This window comes from Vitis riparia, chromosome 19 (genome assembly GCF_004353265.1).
Source record: "Vitis riparia cultivar Riparia Gloire de Montpellier isolate 1030 chromosome 19, EGFV_Vit.rip_1.0, whole genome shotgun sequence".
Taxonomy (NCBI): Eukaryota; Viridiplantae; Streptophyta; class Magnoliopsida; order Vitales; family Vitaceae; genus Vitis; species Vitis riparia.
In genome coordinates, this window is record NC_048449.1 from 22,770,785 (window position 1) to 22,786,736 (window position 15,952).

The window sequence follows — 15,952 nt, forward strand, 5'->3', positions numbered from 1 at the left end:
TTCCGAGTTAACTTCTATTAAGTCCTTAATTCCTATTTTAATTAGTTTCTAATTCTATTTAGTTTCAAAAGAAAATAACGAACCACTAGGATTTGTAGTTTTTATTAAGAGGAGTTCTATTTTTAATAGGTTTCTAGTTTCTATTATGATGAGTTTCTATTAATAGCTTATACAAATAGGGGGATGAACCGGGAAAAGGCAATAATGAATTATTCTTAATGAAAAAAATTGTTCCCTCAATCCTCTCAAATTTGCATCTTCTTCTGGGTCATGGAAGAGGAGAGATCTTAAAAAGAAGTTTAAATGAGTCTATTTATCAATGTTTTGGAAAAGAGTTCAACAAAAAAATCTGAAAATAATATATATATTATTTGAATAGGTTTTGAGCCGGGGCGGCCCATAACCCGGTTCAAGCCCACATAAGCAGCCCAATAAAAGGTCCTTTCCCCGGTTCTTTCCTCCATTTTTTCTCTATGGGTTTCGTGAACGGAGCAGAAGACGTGAGAAAACCCTAACCCTAACCCACCAACAAATTCCTCTAAGGTACGATTTTTTTTTTAAATCCAAATTCAACCTCGAATTCTCATATCTTCTCTTGTTTTCAATTTCTGATTCTCAGTTTCATTCATTTTGGCCTGTAATCTATCCTTGTATGTTGCAAAAACCAAAAGAACGGGCGGTGGTTTGAGAAACCTATTTGAGCTGTGGGCATTGAAAAAGAGCTGGGGCAGCTGAATAATGGCTGTGGAAGCTTGTGTTAATCCGAAAATGTTTAATAACGAGGTAGACGACGACGATGATGACGAGAGGCCATTAGTTTTCAAAAGGAGTAGTAACAGTTCAGCTTCAAATAATAATTCCAGGCTTAAAATTCAATCCATTTCGGGTTCAAAACGGCCTGATGATGCCCATTCCAATGGGCAAAAGAAGGACAAGGGAATGGCCCCGCCCATGCCTGCCAAGGGATCGGGGCGGGTGACGGGGTCAGTTAAGTCGCCGCCGCAGCAGGTGGGCAGGGGGGTAGTGGTGGGTAATTCAAAAGTGGAGGCGCAAAATAAAAAGGCTGAATTGGATAGCGATTCTGAGGATGATAAACCACTTAGTGTTAGGCTTTCTTCTGGGTTGCCAAAGGGGAAGGGGAGCTCTAACAATGTTGGTTTGGGAAGAGGGGGGGTTGGTGGTGTTAAGAAGGAAGAGGATGATGATGACGATGATAAAATTCCATTGTCATCGAAGTTCCAACTGAAATCGGATGAGAAGAAGCCTCTGCCTTTGAAAGTTAATCAAAATGGTGGAACTGATAAGAGGGATAAGTCTCCCACTGTGCTAAATAAGAAGAGACCTCTAGATGGGGTTAATTCTTCTTTGGGTCAGTCTTCGCTGGTTAAAAAGCCAAAGATTTCTGGTCAATCTGCACAGCCATTCAAAGTTACGCATGCAACTGCAAAAGCAGAACCGAAGGTGGAAGATGATGACGATGACGATATGCCTATTTCCCAGAGAATGAAGAAATCAGGAGCTAGCTCAGGCAACAAACCAGTGCCAGCAAAGCAAAAGGTAACAAAAGTTGTTTCTTCTACTTCGTTTAAGAAAACCAAAGACATCAAGTCCAAGAAGATGGAGAAAAATTCGAAATACTCTAAGTCGACAAAAGTGCCACCTAGCTCTGGTGAAGGGCAGAAGTGGACTACCTTGGTTCATAATGGTGTCATTTTTCCGCCTCCGTACAAGCCTCATGGGGTGAAGATGCTCTACAAGGGGAAACCAGTTGACTTGACTCCTGAACAAGAGGAGGTGAGTGTATCTCTCCCTGTGATGTAAATATGAATTCTATCTATGTGTGAACAACACTTGTTTTACATACGCCATCTTTGGTATTCAGGTTGCCACAATGTTTGCTGTGATGTTAGACACGGACTACATGCAAAAAGAGAAATTCAAGGAGAATTTCATGGCTGATTGGAGAAAAATACTTGGAAAGAACCATGTGATTCAGAGACTGGATGATTGTGATTTCACTCCTATATACGAATGGCATCTGGAGGAAAAGGAAAAGAAAAAACAAATGAGTACTGAAGTAAGTTGGTAGCCTTCATTTGCAATAAGATATGGAATAGGATAAGTATTGTGAACCTGATAAATTGATTATGGAACTGAGCAAGTACCAAGAATTAATATTTTAGAAATTGCTTCCAAAATTCACTTCTCCTATTTTGGAATAATTGTTGTCAACAAGGTGTGCCATAAAGCAAAGATGTTTGATTGACCAATAAACTTGACACTCAAGGTTCAATCATAACCATTCAGTTTCCCTACTCTGTGCAACATTTATGTGCTCAATGTGAGTGATTTTTCCAGTTGATTAGGAGCTTTTGGTGAAGCATTATATATTTTTTGTTTTACTATATTCTTTTATGACCTTAACAGCCAATTTGGAGTTTTTCTTTAAGCATTATTTAGGATACTAAACCTATTTTCTATTTAGTTCTTTGGACTTCAATTGCTTTGTTGTTGTTGTTTATTTATTTTTTATTTTTATTTTCTGATAGGAAATCAGCTTTGTTGTCAATTCTATTCACCTAAAATATGCCACATTATAACAGTTGTATAACTTGTATTACCAATTAGGTTTAATTTGGATATCTTTTTTAAGGGTTTGAGTGGTGGTGTAGGTCATCAAGGTGAGATAGAATGTTTGAATATTAGGATATGGAAATATGCAATTGCTATTTTTTCTTTTATTAAAAACAGTGCCCTCCTTGTTGAATTCAGTAGAATGTTTGAATATCCTTCATTTATTTGTTAATTTTGTCAACATGCTTCTTTGTAAGAGCCACTGGTATCTGTTGATAAATTGACTGTTAGTATGTCTGCATAAACTCAATATGCCAATTTATATACATATATCAAGGTATATGCCAAATTAGATAATCTTATTTAAACAAGATATTTTGTAGATATTTTCTGTTCTCAAACTCATTAGAGTTTCTGTTTATGCAGGAGAAGAAGACCTTAAAAGAAGAGAAATTGAAACTAGAGGAGAAATATATGTGGGCTATTGTTGATGGTGTCAAAGAGAAGGTTACCTCTTTAACTTTAATTTATGCACTTGTATAATGGGCTTGGGGATTGTTATACCTTGCTCTGAGTGCTTTGATTAATCTTGCATTATGATAATTGTTATACATAGCATATGTTTTGGCTGGTGCTGATGGATTATTGGAATTCCGGATGCCAAATGAGTATAGATGTTCAGATGATTTGCTTAGATCAATATCCATACCCATTATTTGAGAGCCTTCAGTAATTGTAGTATGTTCCATTTCCCACTGTGTATTGTAGAATGAAGATGTGTTGAAAGTATTAGGTCCAATTTTAAAATACATGGACAAGAATGCTAATCTAGATAACACCTTGATGAACTCCTTTATGTTTGATGGGAAGTCATCTTGTTTGATTTGCTAGCTTTGAATATGAACAGTGGATGCTCTTTGTCCTGTGGTGCAAAGTGACATTGTTCTTGTGATTTCATCCTATCATTTTCATTTCTTGATTTTCACGGTGGAAGTGTCGTTAGTATGTTTAAACCAAGTCTTAGTAAACAAATACGATGCTATGTAACTAGTACTTACCAAATTGATATGGTCTATGATTTTTCTTTCTTTTTTCTGTTTACATTCCTATATTCTAGGTTCACCTACATGTGTATTTATTGGCTTTTATAATATGGTAAATGTAGTATGTCATGCATTCATTCACTTTTTTTTTTTCCACGAAATTTCTAATTGTTATTTCAATTTCAGGTTGGAAACTTTAGAGTTGAACCCCCTGGGTTGTTCCGAGGCCGTGGGGAGCATCCAAAGGTTATAGTGACATCTTCCTACTGACAATACAGTACTCAATTGGAATATTTTATATGGGAGGATATATCTGAAAGCATTTGCACTATTTCTAAAGTTATTCATTTTTAATTTTCCGTTGATTGTCTATATCTGTGGTGTCAGATGGGAAAGCTGAAAAGACGGATTCATCCTAGTGACATTACTATTAATATTGGAAAGAACTCTCCAATTCCTGAATGTCCTATACCTGGTGAAAGGTTTTGTGCTTGAGAATCTCTTTGGGGAGGGGGGGGAAAGCATTTATCATTTAAGATGTTTTGAAGGACAAGGGGCTACTTTCTATGGAATGTTGTAACTAAATAGTTATATTTGGCAGCTGGAAAGAAGTAAAGCACGACAATACTGTTACATGGTTAGCTTTCTGGAATGATCCAATCAACCCAAAGGAATTCAAGTACGTATTTTTGGCGGCTAGCAGTTCCTTGAAGGGTCAAAGTGACAAGGAGAAATATGAGAAAGCAAGGAAACTAAAGGTGGCTTATATGCAATTTCCTATAAGCTTGTGCATTTAATTATTTATAATTGTGGCTTCTCATTAGATTTTATTTTGTGTGCAGAACTATATAAAAGACATCAGAGCAACATACACTAAGGATTTTGTAAGTAAAGATATTACAAAGCGGCAGATAGCAGTTGCTACCTATCTTATTGATAAACTAGCTCTAAGGGCAGGCAACGAGAAGGTATACTGTTTTTGGATTTATTTTATTTTATTTTATATTTCCCCTAATGTTCTTTTACTAATGAATAAATTTTTGACCTTTGCTAAGAATAGTTGCAAAATGATTTAGTACTTTGAACTTGGAGAAAGCATTTCGAAAATCTTACATTTAGGGTTTATCAACTTTATCTTTCATAGAAAGGTTGTGTTAGATAGGTAGCCGATGGAAAACCTGTAAATAAACTTTACACATGATAGACTTTGTTTGTGGTCTCAAAGGAGACAAAATGAGATAAGGGTTTCATCAAGTTCATCATACATATAATTATGCTATTTTTATTATATATTTATTTATTTTTATTTTTCAATATGGAATCCTTACATTTTACATTTTTTTTCCTTAAAAAAAAAAGGATTTTACAATACGGATTTTATTATCCAAGAGAAAAATAACAAAGCTTAGTAGTCAAAATAAAAGTATTGTATTTTGGAAAGAGAGAGGTAAATGGGCAAATTTTTTTTTTTTTTTGGAAAGATACTTCAGACCATGTTTGGTTTTCGGAAAGTACTAAGAAAGAAAAAAAAATACTAAGGAAAATGATTTTTTTATGTTTAGTTTTAGTAGGGAAAATACAAAAGAAAATCAAACATAATTAAAATTAGTTATAAATTTATAAATTTATAAATTGTTTAATCTTTATATAGAAGAGGAAAAATAAGTGAAATGAGTTTGAAGTAGTGTATAAAAATATGGTAAGGTTTCCTGATGGGAGAGAGAGAGAGAGTGTTAGTGAGTGCAAAGGGAGAAAATCGATCGGGGTCTCGGAAGAGTTTGAAGGGGCGTAGTTTCGGAGTGGAATCGAAGGTGTTTGAGATCGAAGTAGAGGAGAAGAAAGGAAGACCGCGAGCTATTACTGTGGAGAGAAAGAGAGGAATCTCTTCTTGGGTCAGGGTGGGATCGACGAGTCTAGGGTTCCTTCTGGAAAGCCTGATTCAGTGCACCAAAGAAGTGATAATTGGAAGATGGGAAAGGGGCTGGAAAGAAAATGGGAGATCTTACTCCCTGGTGCGAGATGAGAATGGGATTTGGGGGGGGGGGGGGGGGGGGGGCAGCTTTCTCCGGTTAGGTGTTGTGGATCTGGAGAAGAAGCGTTACAATATCTTCATCCCGAAAGGTAGAGGAGAAAGGGGAGGTTGGTTTACCATGGCGGAGATGTTACGGAGTTTGGGAATAGTCACCAGAAGGAGGGAAAGAAGGTAGAACAAGACGCGGTGAAGATGCCGAGGGACAGACGCAGAAATCTAGTCAGGGTGGAGGTAGGAGAGAAGGAATGTAGCAGAAATTTGAAAAAATTGGATCATTGCCTCGTTGGATATTGGAACCCTAGTTCAGCGAGAGGAGAAGACTTAGAAAAATTGGGGAGCCTAATGGCAAAAACTTGGGGGCTGAAAGGCAAGCTAGGATTGGCAAAGATGGAAAAGGGTAAGGTGCTGTTGCAATTTGAATTGATCGCCGAAGCTAAGCGAGTGCTCAACTATGGGAAGATTTCGTCTGGAGGGTTGCTTTTGCGTTTGGAGAGCTGGAGCCCTAAGACAGGGTGCTTGGTTGAAGGAGAGAAAAGAAGTGAGGCTTGGGTAAGAATCGTGGGGTTATCAGTCTTCTTATGGGATCCGATCATTTTGAGAAGGGTGGGGGAGGAATGCGGTGGTTTTTTAGCAATCGATTCCCAGACGGAGAATTTGGAGGAATTATAATGGGCTAGAATTCCGGTGAAGACGAACGGCGAAGACCTACCTCACGCGCTGGAGATTTGGATCGACGAGGTATGCTACTCCTTGGTTCTATGGTGGGAGATTAGGTCGTCATTGAGGAAGATTCCGTTCGACAGTCGAGGGAAGGCAAACAACTCAAGAGATGAGGTTGGGGGTGATGTTAATGCACGCGCTGGCCAACGCGTGGTGGAAGAGGAGGGCGACGCAAGGCTCGAGGTTCTATAGTAGCCGGCCGAAGGGACGTGGGGGCAGGCGAGCGGGTTGGGGCGAAATTTGGACCCAAGTCAAAATGGGTTGGTGGCTGAAAGAGGTAAAACAAAAAAATCAAATTTTGGAATAGGGACGTTTTTGGAAGGCTGGAATTTAACAAAAATTCAGCTTTTCAACAAGTGGAGTTTTGGGATTTGGTGGAAAGTGAGAGGAGTTTGTCAGAAAAGGAAACAAAGATAAAAAAGGAAGCAAAGGAAAATTATAAAAAGTGGGTTCTATTGGAAGAAATTCATTGGAGACAACTTTCAAGGGAAATATGGTTAAAGGAAGGGGATAAGAACACAAGTTTCTTTCACCGGATGGCAAATGTCGGAGACAACTTTCAAGGGAAATATGGTTAAAGGAAGGGGATAAGAACACAGGTTTCTTTCACCGGATGGCAAATGCCTATCGTAGAAATAACTCTTTGGATAAAATTAAGATAAATGGGGTGTGGCTGACTGAGGAGCAAGATGTGAGGGAAGGGGTAGCTAATGCTTTTCATCAGTTGTTATTAGAAAATTCAGAATGGAAAGCTGATATTGAGGGGCTGCAACTCAATCATCTAAGTACCCAAGAAGTTGAGAGTTTGGAACTACCTTTCTCTAAGGAAGAAATCAGTTCTGCTTTGATGGAAATGAATGATGATAAAGCCCCAGGCCCGGATGGATTCACAGTGGCTTTTTGGCAAACTTGTTGGGACTTTGTGAATGAGGAGATCTTGGAATTGCTTAAGGAATTTTATGATCAAAGTTTCTTTGTCAAAAGCCTAAATACTACTTTTTTGGTGCTAATCCCAAAGAAAGGAGGGGTTGAGGACCTTAGGGATTTCCGACCTATAAGATTGTTAGGGGGACTATATGAATTGTTGGCTAAGGTGTTGGCAAACAGGTTTAAGAAGGTGATAGGAAAAGTGGTTTTGTTGGATCAAAATGCATTTGTGATGAGCAGACAGATCTTGGATGCTTCTCTAATAGCAAATGAGGTGATTGATTCTTGGTAAAAAAGAAAAGAGAAAGGGTCAATCTGTAAATTGGATATATGAAAAAGCTTATAACAACATCAATTGGCACTTTCTAATGAGAGTTATGCAAAAGATGGGCTTTGGGTCAAAGTGGATGGGATGGATGTGGAGATGCATTTCAACAGTTAAGTTTTCTGTCTTGGTTAATGGGGTGCCGACAGGGTTCTTTTCGAGTTCCAAGGGGCTGCGTCAAGGAGACCCCTTATCTCCTTACCTCTTTGTTATGGGAATGGAAGTGCTGAGTGTTCTCATAACAAGGGCTATTGATGGGGGCTTTCTCTCAGGGTGCAGAATTCGGGGAAGAGGAAGGACGGAAATGAATATTTCTCATTTGCTTTTTGCTGATGATACAGTTGTTTTCTATGAGGCAAAGAAAGAGCATCTAACTTATTTGAACTGGACTTTGTTTTGGTTTGAAGCTGCGTCTGGCTTAAGAATCAACTTGGATAAAAGTAAAATCTTTCCAGTTGGTGAGGTGGAAGAGGTTGAGGAATTGGCGGTGGAGTTAGGGTGAGGGTGGGGTCTTTGCCCTCTTCTTACTTGGGCCTACCCTTAGGGGCTCATCATAATTCTCTTTTTGTGTGGGATGGGGTGGAAGAGAGAGTGTGGAGGAGATTAGTGCTTTGGAAAAGACTATATTTCCAAAGGCGGAAGAATCACTCTCATAAAGAGCATGATGGCTAGTATGCCCCTCTACCAGATGTCTCTCTTTCGAATGCCCAAGGTAGTTGCAAGAAGACTAGAAAATTTACAAAGAGATTTTCTATGGGGAGGGGGAAATTTGGAGAGAAAAGTTCACTTAGTTAAATGGGAGGTGGTGTGTGCGGATAAGGAGAAGGGTGGACTAGGCATAAGGAAGCTAGCTCTTTTGAACAAGGCCTTGCTTGGAAAATGGACATGGAGATTTGCCTGTGAAAAGGAAAACCTTTGGAAGAAGGTGATTTCGGTGAAGTATGGGCAAGAGGGCCTTGGTTGGAGGACAAATGAGGCCAATGGGACGTTTGGAGTGGGGGTTTGGAAGGAGATTTTGAAGGAAACAAACTGGTGCTGGGAAATATAGAGTTCAAAGTTGGTAATGGCACTAAAATAAGATTCTAGACTGATCATTGGTGTGGCATTGCAGCGCTGTCTCAAAGCTTGCCCCAATTATATGCTTTGGCTGTCCATAGGAATGCAACGGTGGATGAAGTGTGGGATTCGTTTTTTGGTCAGGGAGGATGAAATCTAAGATTCATTAGAGCTTTTAATGATTGAGAGCTAGATTTTGTAGGAGACTTGTTAACTATTTTGAGGGGCTACATGCTAACTTTAGAGGAGGATTCAGTTACTTGGAAGGGTGGGGGAAATGGAAAGTTTGGTGTTAAGGAAGCGTACAATCTGTTGTTTGCTCCCAATGACATTTCCTTCCCGAAGAATTGCATTTGGGTGGATAGAGGCCCTAACCAAAGTTGCCTTTTTTGCTTGGGAGGCTACGTGGGGGAAGGTTCTTACCCTAGATAGACTCCAAAAAAGAGGGTGGCAGCTCCCAAATCGTTGTTTTTTGTGCGGCTGTGAAGAAGAAATTGTAAATCATATTCTTTTACACTGTATAGTGGTCAGAGTCCTTAGGGAGATTGTCCTTGCCTTGTTTGGCATTCAGTGGGTGTTCCCTGAAATAGTAAAAGAGATGTTATCTAGTTGGAGGGGCCTTTTGTGGGCAAAAAAAGGAAAAAGATTTAGAAATCCATTCCGTTGTGTAATTTTTGGACGATTTGGAAGGAAAGAAATAGATTAACTTTTAGGGGGGGCTCTTTAGCAATACAGAAACTCAAAAATTCTTTTATTTGTAATTTGTGGAGTTAGGCTAGTGTGTATATTGGAGAGGAGTCCTCATCTCTTATAAGTTTTTTGGAGTGGTTAGCTTTCACTTAAGGGTTGGTGAGGTTTTTTTGTTTCATAGCTTACTCTTAGAGGTTTAGACTACCTTGTATACATCTTGTATGCTTTGTGGCTGTTTGCCTTTTGATAATATACTTCAGGTTTATTTATCAAAAATAATAATAATAATAATAATAATAATAATTTATTGATTTTATTTTATTTTATTTTTAATTTTTCTTCACTTTTTATTTCCTTTTACTTTTCTTCCTTTTTATTTTCTTTCCCTCGCATTTTCCTTCAAAATTTTCGGGAACCAAACACAGCCTAAGAGAAATTTATTTTAATTTCAAAGATGTTGGATGTGCATTGTCAAAGATTCTTCTGTGTGATGCGCCTCCCAAATGTACAAATGAGTCAAAGAGGCGTACAAATGAGTCAAGGAAGCTTAACTTCTGAATGTTCTTTCAATCTGCATTCTCAACAATAATCAACCATCAACAAAACAGATCCTTTGTGATCTTGGCACAATCAAAGGACTCTGCAAAAGGAAAATCCCAAAGCTCCTGGGGTACCAAACAGTAAGCAAAGAGAAGGTTTACTTACTCAGCCATCCTTTTGCATGTTGTACACCTTCTTGAGATTGCTATCTTTTACATCCACTGTTCAGCATTTACCACTAATCCTGGTCTGCATGAGAAAGCCACTTTTGAGGGATAGTAAACTGCTCAAATCGTTCCCGTGAGTCGAGACTTCACTTAATTAAGGATGTCCATCTTCCACACCCTGCAACTTGTAGAACACCTTTACTACCGACAACCTGTTGGACCCTTCTGAATTGAAGTTTTCTTTTCAACCCTACTAAGCATTGGGAGCATATCCTTTTGAAGAACTGCAAAACGACCTTCAACTTTCAGTCTTGGAATCCTTTTTAAGAGTATAGGGATCCAATTGCAGCCTATCAATCCCACATGCACAAAGTTCCTAAATTTCTGATTCATCATAAGAACAGCTCTATAAATTCCTCCTCTAATGTAATGCCAGTTCATCATACACACATGTGCATGCATTCTCACGGATATGTGTGTGTAGATAAGGAAAAGAAAACTATTAAATTGTTTTTTTAGTTTTTTAATAGCTTCCATTAGAAAACTATTATCATGTCAAATCTAATGGAAGCTGTTCTCAACACCTTTCTCCTATTTTTGTTACAAATTTGTTGTGCCCACTACGTAGCAGCCTCCTCATTGATCTGGAGGAATCACTTCATTCCAAAGTACAAGTACGCTGCCCAAAGATCCTGACCTACTGGCTAATGGGCACAAGAGTAATTAAAGGTTCCCTTTTATATAAAATAAAAAAAAAAAAAAAAAAGAAAAGAAAAAGAAAATTAAAAATAGTAATAATAAAGTGATTGACTTCCTCCTTGTCCCTCTTGCATGTGCAGCACCCATTAACTAGGATTTTCTCAGTCATCATTAGGCCCAAATTTACTTTGATGCTGCCATTGCCAATATCTCTTTCAGGGTCCATTGATACAACATTGAAGTATAATTTTATTTTGGATGTCCTCCATCCATTATCATCTTTGAATCTCTATCAACTACTTGACCATATAAATGATATCCTGCTTCTTGTAATAGAAATATCTGGTAAACTTAGGAGCATAGTGTTCTCCATCCACTAAGCATTTGCAATGTTCTGTTAATGTGATGTCTCCTGTTTTCAGCGATCTTTTCTAGGTGTTGGAATCTCCGTCAACAGCCTATTTCTGTGCCAAACATCATGCTAGGATCTTCTCTGTGCCCCTCAATACACTAAAGAAATGAACATTGAGAAGTTATCCTGCACTTGCCTTGTACACTTCCAGAGCTCCTTCTCATGTGGAACTGGCACTTCCCCTCCTAAGTACCACTGTCCCTTCTCCCTGTATCTCCATTCCACCCCCTCCTTAATAGGCTATTCTTTTCCAATGCCTCATTTAGAAAACCATACAGTGGTTTGGTTCCTTAGGTTCAGCTTCAATAGGTGATGTTATAGGTTTGAATTGTTTGATAACCCTATATCAGCACTCATGGAACTATCAACTAAGACAGGTGGCAAAACCTTGTCAATGGTAGCTTTCCTATAAACATGGGAGAAGTTTGTACTGGGTTTTGGGCAATGGCCTGTTTTAGTAGTAAGGAGTCTTAACAAAACAGTGAAAAAGGGTTTAAATTCCTTGTTTTCCATTCATCTTTCTACATTGATGTCCTATGTTTAATGAAAAAATTTGATGCCAATTCTAACTACCTTGAGCCAAGTTGTACAGTTCTTTTGTCCTCTTATCATCCTTTGAGCAACTTAAAGTTGAATCAAAATCAGTCCCTTGTTAAAGGCACAAGGAACAAAATAGTGTATAAATATAAAGAAAAAATATTAGTGGTAGTTACAACTAGGCATTGGAAAAAGTAGGTTGAATGGATTGGAAAAATGAGTTATCAAGCCTTCTTCATATAATGGTTGCCTTTCTGCAGGATGATGATGAGGCAGATACTGTTGGTTGCTGTACCTTGAAAGTAGAAAATGTAATACCTGAACCGCCAAATTCCTTGCAGGTATGATTGATTTGTCTCTCTCTGATAGCAATGTTTTCAAATGTTGATTGTGTTAGATTTATTTATTGCAAAAACAAAACCAATTTTCACAATTTCTATATAAGTTGAAAACAAAACCAAATTTGGTATGGAAGTTCTGTTTGACTTTGTGAAACTTCAGCTGCTCTGAAAGTAGGAGTACATTGACAATTCCAGATTGTTTCTCATTCTAACTTGTTTTAACTAATGGCAAATGAACTCCTGCTCTGATAATCCAGTTTGATTTCCTCGGTAAAGATTCAATTAGATATGAAAAGACAGTTGAAGTTGAGCTTCCTGTATACAAGGCAATTGAACAGTTCCGAGTGGGTGAGTAAATGACCCTTTGTATCACAACATATGTTTTCAATTTCATGAACCAGCTCATAAATATTTTTTATTTTGTCATATTTTCTTCTTCAGGGAAAAGTGGTAGTGATGATCTTTTTGACAAGCTGGATACCAGTAAACTAAATGCTCATCTAAAGGAACTAATGCCGGGCCTCACAGCAAAGGTTTTCCGTACATATAATGCATCTATCACATTGGATGAGATGGTAAGATGAATCTGGTACTTGTGTGTTCCTTATAATTTACAAAGACCACTTAAAATCTACATTTGGCCAATTTTCAATGATAGTATTCAATATGGTCCTCTTTTGACCTGAAATCACACTTTGCTACAATTTTTCAATTATAGTTCTTTGCTTCATTATCATACATCTGGGAATGATGGTTCATATTTGAGAGGAGTGTTGTAACTTGGATCACAGTTTATGAGAATCGGAATTGACTTAGTTCAGTCTTGAAGTGCAGTTGCATGCTAGCAATTCTAACTTAATCCCTGTTAATATTAATTTGTATAATATTGGTGACCACTTTTTGTTAGCCTATCAGAATATAAAGGAACATTCATTCCCAAGTAGCCTATCAAAATAAATAAATAAATAAGTGAATAAATAAAAGTAAATAAATAAATAAATAAATAAAGAATTTAAATCACTCTATTAGATGAAATTTTTTTCACATTAGGTTTAGGTTTATCTTTGAGGCATTAAAAATAGTTGATGGTCGTTTGCTCCCGTTTTTGTTTCTTAGACATTACAAGAATTTCCTTTTTCTTATGGGTTTATTCTTTTGTAGGATGTTTTTATTCAATTTCTTGCTAATGTTTATTTTGTTCGAATTTGTTTTGGCTGATGACAGTTGAATAAAGACACCAAGGAAGGAGATGTTGCACAGAAAGTTGTAGTTTATCAGCATGCAAACAAGGAGGTAAAGACATTTCATTGCTGGTAACATTCAGCATCAATTTTGAGTTCCTTTATGATGACTTGAAGTTAATATTGTATGACTTATTGTAGGTTGCTATCATTTGTAACCATCAACGGACTATCTCGAAGTCTCATACAGCACAAATGACAAGGTTGACTGAGAAGATAGATGAAATGAAGGTAATTATGATTTTTAGAATCTTAGAAGTAATGCTGGGGCCTTACAAGGGTACACAATGTGATGAGATGGGAGGGGAGCTCTTACTTCATAATTCATCGATGTGCATCGGTTTCTGCTGATGCGAAGGAGCATTTTCATAGTCCAAGTCTATCATTGGAGAATTGGGAACTTCTCTGGACCTTCTTAGCTGTGGAGTCCTTTCAAAAACCAGAAATTTCAGAGCAGTTTGTCTGGTTCCCTAACTCACACATTCATTTTTCTTGAACTGATTCTCTTCTTGTATGTAGGGTGTTCTTAATGGGCTGAAAACAGATTTAGCTAGAGCCAAGAAGGGGAAGCCCCCTTTGAAGGATGCTGATGGGAAGCGAAGGAACCTGACCCCTGAAGCGTAATACAAACATGTCCTTTTTTTGCACATAATAATCTTGGGTTGATATGCTATTTTTTGTGGCTGACTAATTTAGAACATACAGATTAGAGAGGAAGATAGCTCAAACAAATGCAAAGATTGAGAAAATGGAGCGGGACAAGGATACGAAAGAGGATCTAAAAACTGTTGCATTGGGTACCTCAAAGATCAACTACCTTGACCCCAGGATCTCGGTTGCATGGTGTAAACGACAAGAAGTTCCCATTGAGAAGGTGAATAGCTTTTGCAATTATTTTTAATACGATACAGTTCATCTATTTCTTCACCAGTGAATCCTCAATTTCTTCCTTAATGTTTCCTATCTTGTGCAGATATTCAATAAGTCTCTCCTGGCAAAATTTGCCTGGGCAATGGACGTTCCTCCGGATTTCAGATTCTGATATTTGCAAATTATGCTCACCCAACACCCCCCTCCCCCCTCCTTTCCATTGAAAGATAAACACAATTTTTTTTTCTCTGTGTTTTACCTGCGGAATATTAATGTTGTATGCTAACTCTGGGGTGAGTTGCCCCCTTTCTTATCTTTTCAAAGTGGTAAGAGGCTGCGACAAGAATCGTCTGCTTAGACCCTTTTTCTTTTCTTTTATAAACATTTTCAATTATATCTTACTAACAATTTAAAATATTTGAGTACATTGAGAACACTTGGAAGACAGTAAATTTATTTCATTCTTCTGAAAAATGTATTGTTGGTCTGTTAAAGAGTCTTTGCATTATTCTTTGGCCTTACAGGTTGGGGGTGTGGAAGATATTACTTGAAACTTTGTTATGTTAAATGGTTGGTTGAAAAGGCCCCCTTTCCAAGGCATTTCACAAAACTTAGGTAGGAATTGTCTGGTGTTTTGAGTCAATATTACATTTTGTTATTGCAATTTTTCAATTTGAACATTTATTCAATTTCTGGTTTCTTTGTAAGTGCACGGCCAATTGCATTTTTTTTAAAAATGTAATTAGTTTGACAGTGAAATGAAACTTATTTAGAGCTGTTTTAGAGTGATTTTGGAAGGGTTAAAAATGTTTTGTAATGTTTTTGAAAGCATTTTCCTATAAAAATTAGGTGGGTGTTTGTTTTTTTTTTTAATTTTTTTATTGAAAGCAATTTGCTTTTTAATTATATATTGTTTGTTTTTCTATTTTTTTAATTCATTATAAAATATTTAGTTTTTTTTAAAATGGAAGAAGTAATATGGGTTTATTTTATTTTATTTTGTTTTAGAGAACTGAATTTTGAGATATAACATGTAGATGCTTAACTTCAAAAATCACTTCTTTTTATATTGTACTCATATATATTGGTTTGTTTTGGCTTCAATAGTTAGGAAAAAGTAATGATCTAGTCATATGATTGATTTTATATTTAGAAGTTTTATTTTTAAAATGTTTTAATTAAAAGCTAAGAACAATTTTGAATTTTTTTTAATTAAATACAAATAATAATATTTTAATGGTAAAAAATAACCACCCTTGTAGCAGTAACCATATATAAAAATTGTAATTCTTTGAACTCAAAATATTGTATTTTTATGATTTTTATTTATTTATTTTTAGTTTGAAAACTTTACTCTGAATTATGAATACAATATTCAAATTATAACCTTTTATGAAAAAAATTAATACATATGAGTTTCAGAAAATTTATATAACCTAAATGTTCTAATTTATCGCTAGAATTGCCATAATTTTGTGTTTTGCTCCATTTACCCTAAGGCTTTTATGTAATTTTAAGTTTCTTATATGAAAATTTTCCACACATTTTTGAAAGAATTTTCTTCTTAATTTTTTTCAATGGTTAGGTTAAGATCATATCCAAAATTAAATGCAGTTTTGCATACTTTTTAGAAGCATATAAATATTAAATTTGATAAGCTACAACTTTGATTTCATGGTCCATGAAAAAAAAAATAACCATCATAATTTAGAGTTTACTCATAGAACATACAAATAATAATAATAATAATAATAATAATAATAAAACATTACACAATT

At 36.5% G+C, this 15,952-nt stretch overlaps 1 protein-coding gene across 2 annotated transcripts; it reads left to right on the plus strand.

The window, feature by feature from the left end:
- Positions 1-458: 458 nt before the first annotated feature.
- On the plus strand, positions 459-14,599 carry LOC117908776 (DNA topoisomerase 1 alpha-like). 2 transcript variants are annotated; one of them, XM_034822505.1, is made up of 16 exons: positions 459-543; positions 620-1,794; positions 1,883-2,077; positions 3,001-3,081; positions 3,804-3,863; positions 4,005-4,099; positions 4,219-4,375; positions 4,460-4,585; positions 11,983-12,063; positions 12,321-12,411; positions 12,505-12,638; positions 13,288-13,356; positions 13,446-13,535; positions 13,824-13,924; positions 14,010-14,178; positions 14,278-14,599. In XM_034822505.1, the coding sequence occupies exons 2-16, from the start codon at positions 739-741 to the stop codon at positions 14,344-14,346; spliced, it is 2,574 nt and encodes an 857-aa protein (XP_034678396.1). In that variant the 5' UTR covers positions 459-543; positions 620-738; the 3' UTR covers positions 14,347-14,599. The 2 variants fall into 2 exon arrangements, with proteins under 2 accessions (XP_034678396.1, XP_034678395.1); XM_034822504.1 differs by having other exon boundaries at positions 469-543; positions 672-1,794.
- Positions 14,600-15,952: the final 1,353 nt, after the last annotated feature.

What these genes read in the sequence shown, in the direction of transcription:
- LOC117908776 (XM_034822505.1), top strand. Translation starts at nt 739, where the DNA reads ATGGCTGTGGAAGCTTGTGTTAATCCGAAAATGTTTAATAACGAGGTA. An exon ending in TGACTCCTGAACAAGAGGAG is followed by an intron (nt 1,795 to 1,882) that starts GTGAGTGTATCT and finishes TTTGGTATTCAG; the next exon opens with GTTGCCACAATGTTTGCTGT. An exon ending in AAGAAGTTCCCATTGAGAAG is followed by an intron (nt 14,179 to 14,277) that starts GTGAATAGCTTT and finishes TATCTTGTGCAG; the next exon opens with ATATTCAATAAGTCTCTCCT.